Raw genomic sequence first — 15841 nt, 5'->3', positions numbered from 1 at the left:
TGGTCTTCAACACAGCCATTGAATATTAAAGCCAGTCAATCCTGGACTCCAGCAGCAAAGTGTACACTGACAAAACAGTAAATATGCAATGTTTGAGTGGTTTTGAAATGTCCACCTTGTCTCTGTCCCTGAGGTCCCTCTAAACTGAGCTGACCTGGTGCCCTGCTGTCGTGCACCCATCTTCCAGTGGAGATGCTCCTGTGTCTTTGTCTATTCACAATATAAGGACTGGATTACACTTGCCCATGTCCTGTAGCTTGCTCAGAGCTGATCTCTCAAATCTGTTCTGAATAACACCAAAGAATCCCCCTGACTAACTCAGAGCCTGATTTTGACTCCTTTGTTTGTACAGTATTGCGTGATTCAAACGTATGCTCAAAGAGCCTCATCCCTTAGCTGTCGTGGCTGTTGTAGTTAAAAAATATTAATCCTTGATTTTCTGTTTTCCCTTCAGAAATATATGGTAGTTTGATCTCAGGGATTTTCTTAGAACTCAGATTAAAAAATAAACTGGGACAGAGGGATTTCCTAAAGGTAAAGCAGTTTTAGCAGTATTTTTAATGAAAAGACTGCATCCCCATCATGAAACCAGAAGATGTGTTGTGTGTTACATGAAGAATGGTCATTCAAAATAATGTCAACAAAACAATCTTGCTGCCCCTTGAGACTTACACTTGATAATGCACAAGAGCAATTGAAAGTCTTCTCATGGCATTCATTTTTAATTACTTCTGTGGTCCAAGGTCACAGATATAAGCCACTTGTCAGCCTGGATAGCTTCACAAAGATAAAGACTAGATTTATGGCATTATGCAGAATTCTGGGAAAAAACAAAGGTCACATTTTTCAAATTTAAGTGTTCGAAGTTAGCCTCTTAAATCCATCTTCAGACACTTAGATAAACAGGCTGCTTTTCACAAGTGCCAGGCAGTGGCTCTTTGTGCTGACTGTGCTGGAAGCAGCCCGTGCCCAGTGCATCTGTGTCACCAATCAGCCTGGTTAAACTGGCTTTGGCCTTGCAGGCCTCCTTTAGGCTCTGGAGATAGTTTTGCTCTAACCAAAGGTGGCTGCATTGTCAAGGCTTTAAATTATTACGAAAGCAATTCTTCATTTTTAGTCATTCCAGTTATAAAGTGGATTATGCTGCTATAAGAAAGACTCATGTCTGACTTTTTTCATGCAAAGTTGGCATGACAGAGTGCAACATTTTATAGACTTTCGTGATATGAATTGTTTTACATCATAGTGACAATTCTTCATAAAAATGATCTTAACCATTCTTTACAGTGTGGTCTTTTCCAGACCAGTAGCTAATGCTTAGAGTATAGGGGAATTTTCTTGTTTCTAGACTGTGACTTAAGACTGAAGAAAACTATTTGCTTTTTTGCAACAAAATCTTTAGCAAAGACTCAGCTTCAGAGCTGTTGGTCTTCTGAGGGTGTGCTTGAATGTAAAGACATATTAAAAGCACAGAATCTTTGGAAATATAAATCAACTGGAATTTCCTACAATGTGTTGGAATTCTTTCCTTTGTTTAATAAAGTAACAGGTACAAGAAAGGAGGCTCTGTGAGAGCCCACCAGAACTTGGGTTTCTAGCACTCTTCAGGGAGTGTTCTGAGGAAGTTGTTTCAGAGGTGAAGCAAACATCATGGCTAAATCAATATAATTAGAACAGACAAGGGCAGCGTGAGATTTGGGACACAACCACACTTGCATTAAGAAAACTCCACTTAAATCCTTGGAAAGTAGCTGCAGAGGTAGGAGGAATAAAAATTCCTCAGAGAATGATGGGATGCTTTCTATTCAAAATCTTCTTTTGAGGACTGGTGATGACTAGAAGTATTGGTTTTGTCTGAAGTCTTTGAGGCTCTTTTGTATTTTTTTTCTGGAGGAGAAAAACAAGATTCAAACACAGACTTTGGGGGATGCTTGAGGATGCACCAGGGCTTTGGTTCAGATGAACCTCAGATTAAGTGAAGGCAGAGCAGTAAGACTCAGTAGCAGTAAGACAGTGGCTCTTTTGTTTGCATGTTCCCACAGGCAAGTTTCATACATTTGGTCAAGGAAAAGATGAGAGAAACCCAAAGGAAACTTTAGGAGGCATGCCACATGTAACCATGCACTGAAGTAGTGGCAGATGTTGTGATCATATAGGGGAACCTGTGGGAATAATCCTTTAAGAAAACAGTGTGTCTCTTTTTGCCAGCTTGCTGATCTTCCAACCTGTGGGATATGCCTACAAGGTTTTGAAAATCTGGAGCATTCATCTGGAGCAGATGCTCTCCTAAAAATAAACAGATAAAACAAATAAATGCCTGAAATGTTATTGACAAAATCTTGTCCAATCCATGTTTGTCAGGGTTGTCAGCTGCACTAACACTCTTTGATGTTGCTTTACCTCCTATGTTTGCTGAAGTAGGTGTTGCCCACTGCAAATAACTATTGTTCTGTTTTCCTGGCTCATTTGCTTGAATTTCCTCAGTTTTTGTTGCACTTCTGGGTAAGAATGAGTGGATGTGGATACATGGCTGTGGTATTTTCATCTTTGCAGGTGAGCTAAAAGCTCTCCCGAGGACACTGCTGATCTGAATGGACTCTGAGCACACCCTCCAGGCAGTGTCAGATGTGTTGTGCCCCAACCAGCAGCCTGTCAGTATTTTGGAACTCAGTTGTCTGATGAAGGGGCAGCTTTGCTGTTGGTGGTGTGCTGGTGTTTGCTTCAAGGGAGGGCAGTTTGTTCTGGGTTTGATTTTTACTTCCAGACATAGCAGGCACAGGGCTAAACTGCCGAGCTAAATGGACAGGTGAAAATTCAACGTGAGTTTGGAATGTCAGCGTTTGTTACCTGTTACAAACAGGGAAAGCAACCATTTTAGTATTCCCCAGAGGAAACGTTCAAAAAATTATGATAGATGGGTTCATCTAGACACCCCCTAACTCCCCCCTCCTCCAACTCCTTTAAATAGCAGCTACTTCAATGAATAAGGCTACTTGTTGGGACAGTAAATTATGTGCCAGGTATTCCAACCTGTTTATCCTACCAAGGATATGGTAAAGAACGTGCCTGGACACCAGAAGGGATTTGTGTGCTAGTTTTGATTGCTACGATTGATTTAATGTTTAGATTGTGATAGGGCTTAAAGGACTGAACTAGAATTGGTCCCCATGTCCAGACATAAAGTAAACAGCATTTCCAGAGACATTCACCTGAAAAATGAGAGCAAACACGTCAGTATGGATGAGTAATCAGACCTGAGTAAATAAACAACAAATACGTGGAGCAGGAGGACGTGCCTGCTGTTTTCCAAGTCAGTAGCTGTGATGGGAATGTGGCCAGTGAATTAATAGTTTGTGTGCAGTACAACAGAAGGATTTTTAAACAAAGGATTAGGCTTTGGATCAAAAAAGTGTATTTATGTGACTTCCTATCTGTTTTCCCCGTTATTTCCACTCTTCTTCACAACTATTTAAATTGCTCCCCCTCTCCCAGTTGGACCATCATTCCACCAGCCAGGAAGGGGCTGGGGGCAGCTCTGCCCCGTGCCTGCCAGGGCAAAGCGGGCTAAGCTGCCAGAGCAGCAAGTGGTGACGTGGGAGTCGGAGCTGCAGAGCCATTCATAATCCACATCTCTCTTCCCCATAATTATCTCTGCTACCCGAGAGAGCTGAGAACTCCCTTAAGCCTCCCTGCAAGTCATTTAGATTCTAATTGGGATTTAAAAACTCTTGAAACCTGAGTGGGTGGCTCAGTGCATTATTGCTGATGAATGTTACCCTGGGTGATGTGCCCAGCAGACCCACAGAGGACCTGTGCTCAGCTTTCCAGTGAAGAGCTGTCCTTTTTGTTTTCAAGAACAGATTTGCTCTTTACCTCAGCTAATTAGGAACTGGTTTCATTCACAACAGCAATTCTGTTTGTGGCATTATACCAAAATGTTAATTTAATTTTGTTATGCTTTCTCTTCTTAATGTTCCTTTAAAATGGAGGTGATGAAGCTTGCTTTCTCCCCTGAAATATTTTCTGTCTCTCCTTCCTGGGCTTTGATTTCTTCCTCAGAGTTTAATTTAACACAGTTTCATTACCTTCTCAGAAATGTCATCGTGAGGACCTTAGCTTGCTTTTGAAGGACCATATCTGTGGTTATTTTTTGTTTTATTTTGTTGGAGTTTTGTCTCCTCATGAAGCTCATCCTAATTGGTCATTGTTCCCTTGTTGCTAATTCCTTGTCAGACTTCCCTCTTCCTGTTAAACTGGCCCACAACCATAAGCAGAATGATGAGAGAGGGTCCATCAGCACAGTAAGAGCTGGAGAATTGCACTGCTGGGGCAGAAGTGGGATGACATCACTCTGATGGATTTTACTGTGGCAGCTGCATAGGGACCTCTGTATATCTGATAAATGAAGTACATAATTGAGAACAGGACTTGATGGAGACTGCAGCACTTTTGTGGCAGCTATTTCTAAGGGAGACAAGGGTTTAGCAGTCCAGGATGGGTGAAGAGGAGGGTAGAGGGGCCCTTTTCACATGGCAATGTAGTCTGGGTTTGGTTCCCCACCCCACACACTCCCTTTACTTGTTTATCATCTTCAGTCTCCTGAAGTACTTCCTTCAGCAGCTGCACTGTGCTTTCCTGTGGGCGCTGCACACAACCACAGCAATCTGTGCTCAGTGAGGCAGAGGGGATGATGTTGTTAGCTCTGAATTAATTTGCTCTGTGAGTGTAAATCAGGCTCCCACTATTATTTTGCTGAATTATTTTAAATGTAAATGCTACAGAGACAAATGAAATGGGTTGATGTGGTACTGAAAAAACACACTTGAAAGAGATAATTCAAATACACAAAAGTTGTTCCTCTTGTCAATATAATGTGCTTTTAATAAACTACGAATGCTCTTGGCTTTTCAAGCTGTCCCTAATCATCAGGGGTTCCTTACCCCTAAAAGCTGTAAACTGTAAGTCAAATGAAAACAGATAAGCAACATTTTAGGAAAATGCCTCTAGCCCATTTTCCTTCAGTCCTGGGTCAGGCTTCTGACCCAGACACGTCTGGAGCTCCTCGCCAGCGGGGAGCTGCCGGGGTTTATTCCAGCTGAGACAGAAACCTCTGTGACTTTGAGAGAGCTCTGTTAAAAGTCTGGGACTGTAGTGTCCAGCTCCTCTGAGGAAACTGGTCTAGAAATTTATTCTGTGCTTCTGCAGAATACTTTTCTTTAACTTTTTTTTTTTTTTTTTTGGTGGAGGTAGCTGTAGGGGGGGTTTGGAGGTTATTTTGGTTTGGTTTGTTGGTTGGTTTTTTTTCAACAGCAACTTGTGTTCACTAACTCCTGGCATTTGGAATGTATGAAGCAGGTCCATCCTTTGAGAGAGGAGCACAGACATATCAAACCTGTAGTAGGTGACACTAGTCTTAACTGAACTCTGGACTATGGTTAGCACTTGTTTTCTGAGACCTTCAGTAGAACATCTAATCCCAACTTCTTTTGGCTTCCCACCAGTTTGATGAACAACACAAAACCTCTTCTCCCTTCTTTCCCTTCCCAGCCATCTCTGTTGGTCATGAAGATCGAGGCTGTCCCAGCACAGCCCAGATGTTTTGCTCCCCAGTGTCAGAGAGGCTTTATTGTGGCTCCCAAGAGTAAAAATCCTACTGTACAGGCAGCTGCCTTTGAATTATCCCAACATACCTCTAAGCAGGGTGCAGCTGCAGGCCACTGGCTGGGGTGGCAATGAGTTGTGCAGCTGTGGCTTGTCCCTCACTGCAGGCACAGAGTGCTGTTCTGTGTGAAGCCACAGAGCTGGTAACAGCTCCAGTGGCTTTCTGATGGGATGGAGAGCTCTGTAACTGTTCTTTTAGAGTTGCTTGGCACCACCTTTCAGCAAGGTGGGGGCACAAGCTGAGCCCCGCCAGGAACCTTCCCACTGCTGCCTGCTTATACCTGCATCCCAAAGCCTGCAGGAAGGTGTCAGGGTGAACCCATACACCTCCTTCTCCTGGACACCTTGATCAAGCTTCATTAAATTTGTATAGAGTTCTTCCCTTTTGTTTTTGTGACTGTCCTTGCATGTAGCCTAAGTGCTGTCTGCTCAGGCACTTGGACTCAGACCACCAGGGCCGGGTGCTGGTTTCAGTGCCATGTTTTGTATGAGTTTTGCTGCTTCATACCTCAAGATATTTCTTCATGGAGTCAGTTCTTGACACCTTATTATCTGTATGGATGCATAAAAAAGGGTTCATGTGGCACTCTTTCAGGGGCTGCTATTGCTAGAATTATCCATCTGCTTTTGTAGTGCAATGACATAAGTCCTGAGCTTGGGCTTGGACTAACAACAGTATAAAGGGGAGTTTTAATACTTGTACAGAAGGTTGTTGTACTAAATGTTAGCGATGTGCCTTCCTTCTGCTCCTGTCTATGGAATTTGTTGCCATAGTTAGTGAAATCTATCAGGACAGAGGTATGAAATATGGAGAAGTCTGCCTGAGCTAATTGATACATGGCTTTACTTTTTGACAGAACATTGTTCCTTGGTGTTGCCTGATTGGCAGGGACAGGTCAGAGCAGTTTCAGAGGGACATGGAGAGGCCAGATGTGACTGTACCAATGGATTTCAGTGTTAAACAGAGATGGGGAAGGAATGAGGCATCAGGGTCAGCTGCTGTGCAGCTTAATAGCAGCCTGTCCACCCAGTGCTGTGCTCTTGAGGAAGCTGATAGACTATTTCAGAAATCTCTGCTAACTTGTCTTTTGAGATTTTTGTATAGTGCTTGCTTCTCTTCTACTTGACCTAGTTTATGCTGTGCATGTTAAGTCAGTACCTATGTTAAAAGCCTTCATTCTCCTACTTCCCTGATGGTTTTCTAGTGCATTGGGTCACCATTCCAGACTACTGTTTTATTTATTTATTTCTCTGTGGTCATGTCTTTCATGTAAGCTGCTACAGGACAAATTCTTATTTTTTCACTAGTTTAATTCTTCCCTGCAGCATTAGTTAGTTTGGGAAAATGTGTAATGGCTACCTCGGGCCACTCTGCTTCAAGGTTTGAGAGCTTCCTCCTGCCTGTGAACTGTGGTTTTGGTGCAGTATGTCCATCAGGACTTTTCTGTCAGGAAAACTAATCCTAAATGCAGTAGCAGGTTTTGAGACTGCAGAGAATTGATGAGCTTGGTAAGATCAGAGAAGAAAAACAGATCCCTAGTAAAAGCAGGCACAGCTTTCAAGGCACTTAGCAGAGGTATACAGCATTTTAAGTAACACAGATAAATATCTCCCTGGAGCTTTTGCTTTTTCATCTAAGCACTGACCAGAGAACAAATAGGAAAATGTGGGGGCAAAAAAACAAAAAAGCTTTAAAGATGTCAATGAACATTTTTCAAGCTGAAAATTACTGTTAGCAGTGAAAATAGCAAAAGATGCATAAGGCAAAAGTAATGAAGCCATGTGTAAAATAAGGGAAAAGCATGAGATCAGAAGATTGCAAAGGAAGTTTTGAATTAAGTGACTGCTGACTTCCTTCTTATAAATGATTTATTTTTATTTGTTCTTGAAAAACATTTCTCATTTGTTTCTCTTGCTGCACTAACACACTGAAATTTGTTCATTGCTATCAGACAAACTTTTTTTAGTCAGTGTATGAGGAAAAAGTGATACTTCAATGGTCTTTAAAAACATAAATTTAAGTGCAAACCATGGTAACTCTGCGTAAAATTATAATATCAGTGGCATTTCAGCTGGTTTTGAGTTTTATATTAATGGACTAGGTCTTAGCCCCAGAACTGCTTTATATGCAACCTATACTACTGGCATGTATTCAGTACAGAACTTCTGTATAATGAATGATGTGATGTGTCAGAGCAAAGCTAGGAGAATGCTTCATTTTTTTGTGAAATGTCACTTAAAGTTGAATGGTTGGGTAGTTCCACACTTGCACAGAAAATTCTGCTTTAATCATAAGCTCATATGCACCTCCTGAATTGCCATCAACAGTGAGTGGAGTTCCAGGTTTAGGCAATGAATCCATCTTTGCTGTGTTGTGTCCATTTACTGAATTCAAAACATAAATAGACAAGTATTTAGTTTAAAAATAGCTCATACTCATAATTTTGATGTCAAGTTACTGCACTGAACTGAGAGCTGCTACACTGAATTTACACCTCACTGTTATTACAAGTAGTCGGGTGGCACAGCCTTAGCAACCCATCCCATGTACTGAAAGCTCTGATGAGAATGAGCTTTGCATGTCTGGCTGTAACCTCTGAGAGCAGTTTATTCTGTATTACTGAGGAGCTTTGCTTTCAGGTAATAATAAGCTAATGAATCATTAGTCACTTTTTTTTTGGCCCATTGGCATAATTAGGTTCAAGAGATGCACTTGCACTGTGGAACAAAATTAGGGCTCAAGAGCAGGTTTATGTGTCCCCAGACTCTGACTGGTGCTTTTCCTATCCAAGCTCTACAAGGTCAAGCTCAAAGTTTGTTTTTTCACCTGTTCTGCAAGAATTTTGAGTGTGACATAGTGTATAACTTGGACAGCAAAGACTGTCACTAGGAGTGCTGATAACAACGTCTGTTTTCACTTCATCTTCAATCTTTGTCATGAAAACTGTTGCCCCAGCAGTTCCTAATCCAGATGAATGTCAGCAAATGTTTTCTTTAATCACTGACATTTTTCAGATTTTGAGAACAGAAAGTTTATGCTCAGTTACCTGCCCAGGGATGGGAAGAATGATTGGTCTACATAACACTAAAGGGTATTTGCTAATACCTTGAGGAGACTTCAGGAAAAAGTTCCTGGCTGTGCAACAGATGAAGTGCCATTTTCTTCTGTTCAAGGAGCATAAATGCCATAATTTTACTTCTCTCAGGCTTGTACTTATATCTTGAGACTTCAGTGCTTGTTCTAGCTACAGATTGTGAACCCTCCATTACCTGTAGCTTGTTCGGGGCTGTGCTGAGCAGAATGGCCCTCCTGTGGTAATAATGGATAATTCTGGAGCAAGCACCCTTTAGGCAACATAAATGCATGAATATTTTTCCCAAAGGGTGAGAGCTTCTTTGGCCTGATGGGATTTGGTAAATCATAATCCTCACAGTATGAAGTGGCAGACACGAGTTTGTTACCTAGTCAAGTTTCCTGTCAACACGCCAATGTCCTAATGAAATCACATTTGTGTCATCATTGCCCTGTGCCTTTTTTCAGACCTGTTTTCTTAGTCTTCCTCCATCTTTGCTTTGCAACACGCAACAGTTGTTGAATTATTTTAAATCACACTCTCCACTCTACAAAAAGACGCAACCATTTATGGTAACAAAACACAAATGGAGAAAAAATGGGAATGCACGGGGCTGGAATTGTGCCCTGAAATTATTGATATGGTTTCCTTGTCTTTTTTCCCCCCTGTGCTGTGTCCCAGTGCCCCTCACCCCAATAAGCTCACACCATTGGGGCAGTGCTGCTGGGGTCTTGTGCTGCACACCAACGTGTCCATGCTGTTGTTGCAGTGATCGCTGACGGGGCCCTGGATAAAACGGCTCTGACGGACGATGTGGGAAGCGAGGAGGACCTGTATGAGGATTTCCGGAGCTCCAACCACCGCTACGGCCACCCCGGGGGCGGCGGGGAGCAGCTGGCCATCAACGAGGTACGGTGCTGCGGGGTTTCTCCCAGGCAGGACAAGGATGGATGCCGGTTCTTGGTGTTCACCACATGACAGGTCAACAGCCTGACTGGTAATGGCAAAGTGGACGGGGCTTCCAGTGCCATTTACTGTGGGAACCACTTACAGCTGGGTAGCAACAGGGTCTGCGCCTTCCATCGGGGTGCTCTCCCTGAGGGAAAGCAGAGCCACAGGTGACTCTCCTCTTGGGTGTTTTTGGATGAGAAGTTTTAAACCGTTGATGAGCAGCCTGGCCAGGGCTGGTGTGACACTTGGAATGTGGTGCACTGAAGGCATAAGGGAAATGTTGAAAAAAACCGTGGTCTACGTTGTTCTTTATTGGTTGGTAAGAAGGGTGCCAAGTTTAATATAGGCTTGGTCTTCACTGCCTTTTTCCTGTTCCCCAGCAAATTCACTCCAGGGATGTGAAAGACCTGCCTTTTTAGTTGCTGCTTTTAGCTATTTTCTTTTGTAGTGCTGACAATGACTCACTTGACATCAGCAATTTAAAAATGTGCTACTTGGTTTAACTGATGCAATGAGCAACATACTAACAGGATCTAAGATTTTTTTCTGCAAAAATACAAATTTTTTTTTTCTTATGCATTAGAACTGGCAGCCCCTTATACACAGAATGATTTTTCAGTGAGGTGAGTTTGCATTGAAAGAGTGGAGCATGTTCACCATATGAGTGATCTCTTGCACTCCTACACCTTCTTTTTCTCTGTTACCTTTGCACAACCTTCCCAAGGTAAGAAGGCAAGAATAAAAGATGTATTATATTGTCTTGTGGCTAAACTACAACTGAAATTATGTGGACTGAGGCTCTGTGTATACGTTTGATGCACCCAGTGATGATTCTGGGTGCAGCTTTTGGGGGCTGGAAAAAGCTCCAGAAAGCTGCACAGTGAGGATAACAGCTTTTCTTCAAAAACAGCAAAAGCAAATACTTTCTGGCAGTTTTCCAGCTCCTAGTGCTCAGAATCCCTGCCTACAGCCCTGGGGGCCTGGGGTAAGGAAGGGAGTTACTTTATTTTCTTCCCCTATTGCTTATATCCATGGCAGAGCTTTTTGATTTAACCTGAATTGTCTTGGACTGTTGTCCCTGTCAAGCAAACATGAGTAGAACACCAGAAAATCTTGAGCTGCTTCCTCCCACATTTGTCTGGTGTGTTTGTGAGAGAGTGCCAGGTACCACAGGAGTCAGTCCCATCGTGCACACCGAGGGTGTGGGAAGAGGATTCAGCTTCCCTCCCATTCAAGTGCTTGCCTTGGTGAGTCTTCTTACTGTGTCTCACCAAATGGAATATCCTCTAGGTTTTTGTATTGTTTTCTCTTAAAGGAAAAGGCAAAACATCTTACTTTCTTTGAAGAAAATCTTCACAACTCTTTAAAATCAGGAAAAAAATAAGCTTGTCAGCGGGTCTGTATATCCATCATGCATGTGGGTGCTTTTCTCTTTCATTATTCATCATTATTGAGAACAATTGTTTTTCTTTCTTTTCTTAGAAGTTCATTTTATTAGAGTAAAATTCCATCACTTTTAATCAGGAAGGCAAATGGATGTGTCCAAAGCAGGTGTAATTTGTATAATCTCTGAAGCATATGTGGGGTTTTGTTGGCCAGTTGACTGAAAGAAAAAAGATTATTTTTGGCTTGTTCCCTAGAATCTTGCCTGTTCAGGAGCCAACAAAACTGTAAGAACAAACAGTACATTATTTACTTTGCTGACTGGTTCCTATGGGTAATTAATCCATCACTGAACTTCAGTGAGCCTTAGCAAAGTGCTGCCTACACAGTTGCTTCCCAGAACAAGAGATTACAGTAAAATACAAAAACTCTGCAGCAAAACACTAAATCTGTGAGGCAGGAATTTTACAGGAACAGACATCTTAAGTGTTGGAATTGAAATATCTCAAATAGCTGGTAGTCAGACAGGCTTATCCTCATCTTCCCTGCTGGACCAAAAGCTGGGTATTGATGAGTCTCAAGTATTTTCTGTAGTGCTGGGAGTGATGTGGGGTGAAGATTTCAGTGTTCAGTCATTCACTCACATCTTGAGTAGTCTTGTCTTTGTTTTATTGTATTCCAAGTTGCATTTTATTGGTGGTGGATAAGGAAACTATGGTAACCACATTATTCTTAGCCTTCTTGGAAGAAGTAGCTTTTGAATAAACAGAGAGGCTGAAATACATTTTTAAGGCATTTGGCAGACCAAGTGTTGCATTAAAAAACAAAGCACCCAACCACTGAGTTATAGTTCGTTTTGGATCAAGAGAAAATGGTTATGAAATAAAAAAGAAATCTTTCATAAAAGTAGAGTAATTTATTGGCAGGAAGACTAGAGGGATAAAAGAAAGCTGGGAAGGTTGTATAGAGCCCACCTAAGAAGATCAGCATGAGAGTGTGTAAGAGCCAAGAAAAATCAATCAAAAAGTAATAATAAGGGTTTGGGATGAGAAAAGAGGCAGGGGAAGTAATTTTCTTGGGGCATCTGTTTGACATTCTTTCAAACACATTCTTGATGATTGTGAAAAGAGATCTTTGTGTTTAGATTGTACTTGATGGAGTTTACTTTGTGTTTGGTCCAGATAAAGACCCTATCCTCATGTTTTATTGCTTCCAATTAGGTAAAAATGCAGCAAGAGGAAAATCTGTACTGCAAATACATTGTGATTCTGTCCTTCCAGTGCTATATAAATGTTACATATAGAACAGATACAGCTTCAAGCTTCATTAAATGTGTTATACATATTCTGTAGTTGAGCACAGGAGGGATTAGGCACATGAAAAGCCTGCCTGGCTCTCAAAGGACTGTGGTGATGATAAGCTGTGTAGTTTTCATTAAGTAATTGGCCTGGGTGAGGAAGCTTAGGCCTGTTTGCCTGGAATTGTCACATGTGTACCGAGGGTTTGGGATGTCCTGCTGTGCAAAGGGCCCCTCTGGCTCTGTGCCTTGGAAGAAAAGCCACTGCAGTTCAACACATGGAGGGTTTAGCCCCTCACAGCCCTCCCACCAACAGCACCATCCCATCTGGTGAAAGCAAAGTCCCAAGGGTTTGGAAAATTACAGCAGGACTCCCTATTTTTTCTTTATCTTTTATGGCTCTATGCCTGATAAGTTTGGAATTTGGTATGTGAAGTCTCGTTCCTGAGAAATGCACAACTCATTGGCTTCAGCAGGCCAGGATTTTATCTAAGACATGTTTTAAAGTGGCAATGCTGTAGTGTGTTACAGATGTTTGTGCTAACCGGTGCTTGCTGACAAGATACAATTAAGCTAATTGGTTCCAACATATATGTTTCTGATTTCACGAAGCAATTCATACAGAAAAACGTTCAGGAAGTGACACAAACAACATATCTGCCGCATACCAAGAGCAGCAGATATTGTACCAGTACTCTCTCTGTCTTACTGAGTCTCTAAAGCATTATTCTTGTGCTAAACTCTTTGATCACACACTGGGAAGTTGTTCTGGGTTCACCCAGTACTCCTCCAAGCACGGTCAATTTAAACAAGACAGAGTTGTGGCCTGGGGGGGTTTTTTGTTTGATTGGGGGTTTTTGTGTTTGGTTGTGGTTTTTTTTAACCCCCAAAATAGCAAAACCAAACCCAACCCCAAAACTCATAAAATGTTAATACAGATGAAATCAGAACAACAGATTTTAATTTTGTTAAACATGAATAATATCCTTCATAGCCCTTTTCACTTCATTTATCTTCATTCTAATTAAAAGAAATCTCTTTTGTACTATGTGAGGACAAACTTGAAAAGATAGAAACATTTTAAAATAGTGCCACAAAATGTTGTCATCTCTTTTCTTTTTTCAAAAGAGTACAGAATAGGTTGCAAAAGCTGTGGTCACAACAGATTTCCAGTCTGGAAGCTTAATTAGAATCACTGATCGTATGGAAGCAATATATAACATTCCTGTGTAATCTGGGAGATTTATTACCTTTTTTTTTTATCTTAATGTGAATATATTGTTCTCCCAACAATATGCTGAAGCAAATAGAAACCAGTTAACAAACACCACCCCACACACACACACTCTGTTTTTTTTTCTTCTGGGGGCTTAATTCCTGCTTTTGTGTCCTGCCCATTCCTGCAGCCAAGGTTGACAACTGTGGTCCAGAAGCAGCACATATGATTTATTTGTGGAATACTGTATAAAGCTCAGTACTGTCAAGGACAAGAAATAATGTTTCCCTGTGGACATAAATCTTTACTGGATCCTCGTTTTTGGTCCCAAGTGCTTGCATAACTTTGTGTAGGGCTCAGATGGGAATGTTCAGGATATGGAGTCAGAATTGTAATTTCTTTTACTGCCCGACGGATTTAGTTTTTACAGTTTTCTGGTCTGCAAACTTCTAAGGTTGTGTCAGAGGGCTTTTTGCAATGGATTTAAAGCAAATTGGTATATTCAAATACTCTATGGCAATTATGTCTCACCAAACAGCAGGATCGGGAAATAAGTGGTCCCAGGGGTTGCCAGAGCCATATTTCTGCTTTCTACCATGGGCAGCTGGGGCTGCTCTGAGACACTTTCTCATGTCCTCGATAGCACTGGGACCTGGCCATCCCCTGCTTGTTCTTACACACACGTGGGAGGTGAGGGTAGGTAGCTCCCATACCACGTGTGTATGGTCTGCAGCATACACATCACAGCAGGAGTTCAATCCACACTGAAGCATTTCTATAAAATATATTAGGTTTTGCTAGACCCATGTTTCCTCTAAGTACTCTGATTAACCTGATACTCATCAGGAACAATTAGCTTAGTTCTTGGGGCAAGAATAACACACGGGGGGCTGTCAGAGTTCTAACTCCCAAACAAAAACACGGAGGTGTGACAGTGGAAGGAGTGCTGCAGGCGTGTAAGGGAATGAGCGGGTTGTGGGCTTGGTCTCTGAGGGGACCTAACTCCTTGCAGGAGCCAAACTGAAGCAGCAGAACAGGAGTTGTAGCCTCTGTGTTCCCCCTCTCTGTGGGCACGGGTGTGTCCACACACACATACAGACACGTTTAAAGAGGGGCAGGTACTGCCCAAACTTTCATCTGTGGCTTTAAAACAGACCCAGATACGTCACTCAAAGGAAATGACTGGAGACAGTGTGATGGCTTTGGAGTTCTCACATCAGCCCTGCCAGCTGCTAAATTGTAGAGACTAACAGCTTCTGTTAACGCTTGTTAATGATAATGTGACTATTAGGGGACTCAATAAAATGTCTGTTGTTTGCCGGCATTAAATGTGTTCCCAGTTACCGGGGTGTAGAGAGAGGCTTGGCTCCACAAACAGTGTTCCCCTTGGAGAAAAAAATGATCCAACAATGTTTTAACTTCTGAAGTTACTTGTGCCAAGTCATCTCAAAGTCTGCCTGTATTTTATCCAGTGTATCCATGGGTTCCCAGAACTCTGTCTGATGCTTCCCAATGCTTGAAGGAAACATGGTGTGTTTACTGATGCTGCTCACAAGAGGTGGTTCTCTCTTTAAGGTGAAGGCTGCAACCGACTTTCAGTACTTTGGTATCCCAGTAAAAGGGCTCTTTTAACCCCTGGTAGTGGCATTGTATCCTGTAGGGATAAGGGTTATATTGCAGAAGGTCTTGGCTTCCTGCCTGTCACTTGTAGCACATGAGAGCCATCTACCATGGCGTCACTGAGACCTTCAAATCCTTGCTCTGGGGCACTTGAGACAGTGTGGCAGGCAGGCACTAACCCTCCAAGGTCCTCAGGGCTCTCACATGCACCTCACCAGGTTCTGTGCAAGGACATCCAAGGAAATGTGCAGGTGAAGGTCAGTGATTTCACCATTCACGTGTAAAGTGGGAGCCTTTCGAACCTGCCCTCTCTCTAATGTAAAGAAGGAACTTACCCTGTCCTCAGAAGCTCCTTGTTTGGCTTTCAGGGATCCTTGGTTTGGTACCTAACTCTCTGCTTCTGTTTTATGGGAGGAAGAGCACTGGAAGCACTATTTGCAATGTTTGCACTCCTATGAAGATTTTACTTCAGAAGCATTGCATAAATTAAACTGCAGTTATCCCTGCTCGAAATGGGAGCCTGATGATGTGCAAAGACAAGTCTGTTTTGCAGAATCTTGATGTTACAATTTACTTCTGCCAATGTCTTTATTTTAAAAATAGGTTTTGGGATGTCCATGCCCCAGTTTGCCAGTTCAA

At 42.2% G+C, this 15841-nt stretch overlaps 1 protein-coding gene across 2 annotated transcripts in view; it reads left to right on the top strand.

Moving 5' to 3' along the window:
* ARHGEF4 (Rho guanine nucleotide exchange factor 4) overlaps nt 1-15841 on the top strand; it is a 220913-nt gene that overhangs the window by 162922 nt on the left and 42150 nt on the right. For both annotated transcript variants that reach the window (XM_027661803.1, XM_027661804.1), the window contains one exon: nt 9505-9644. In XM_027661803.1, the coding sequence (XP_027517604.1) occupies nt 9505-9644 (140 nt within the window). The remainder of the gene's footprint in view (nt 1-9504; nt 9645-15841) is intronic.

The sequence above is a fragment of the Corapipo altera genome, unplaced genomic scaffold (assembly GCF_003945725.1).
Source record: "Corapipo altera isolate COAL_440 unplaced genomic scaffold, ASM394572v1 175, whole genome shotgun sequence".
NCBI lineage: Eukaryota > Metazoa > Chordata > Aves > Passeriformes > Pipridae > Corapipo > Corapipo altera.
Note: the sequence above shows the minus strand (reverse complement) of the source record. Positions and strands in the feature narration are given on the sequence as shown.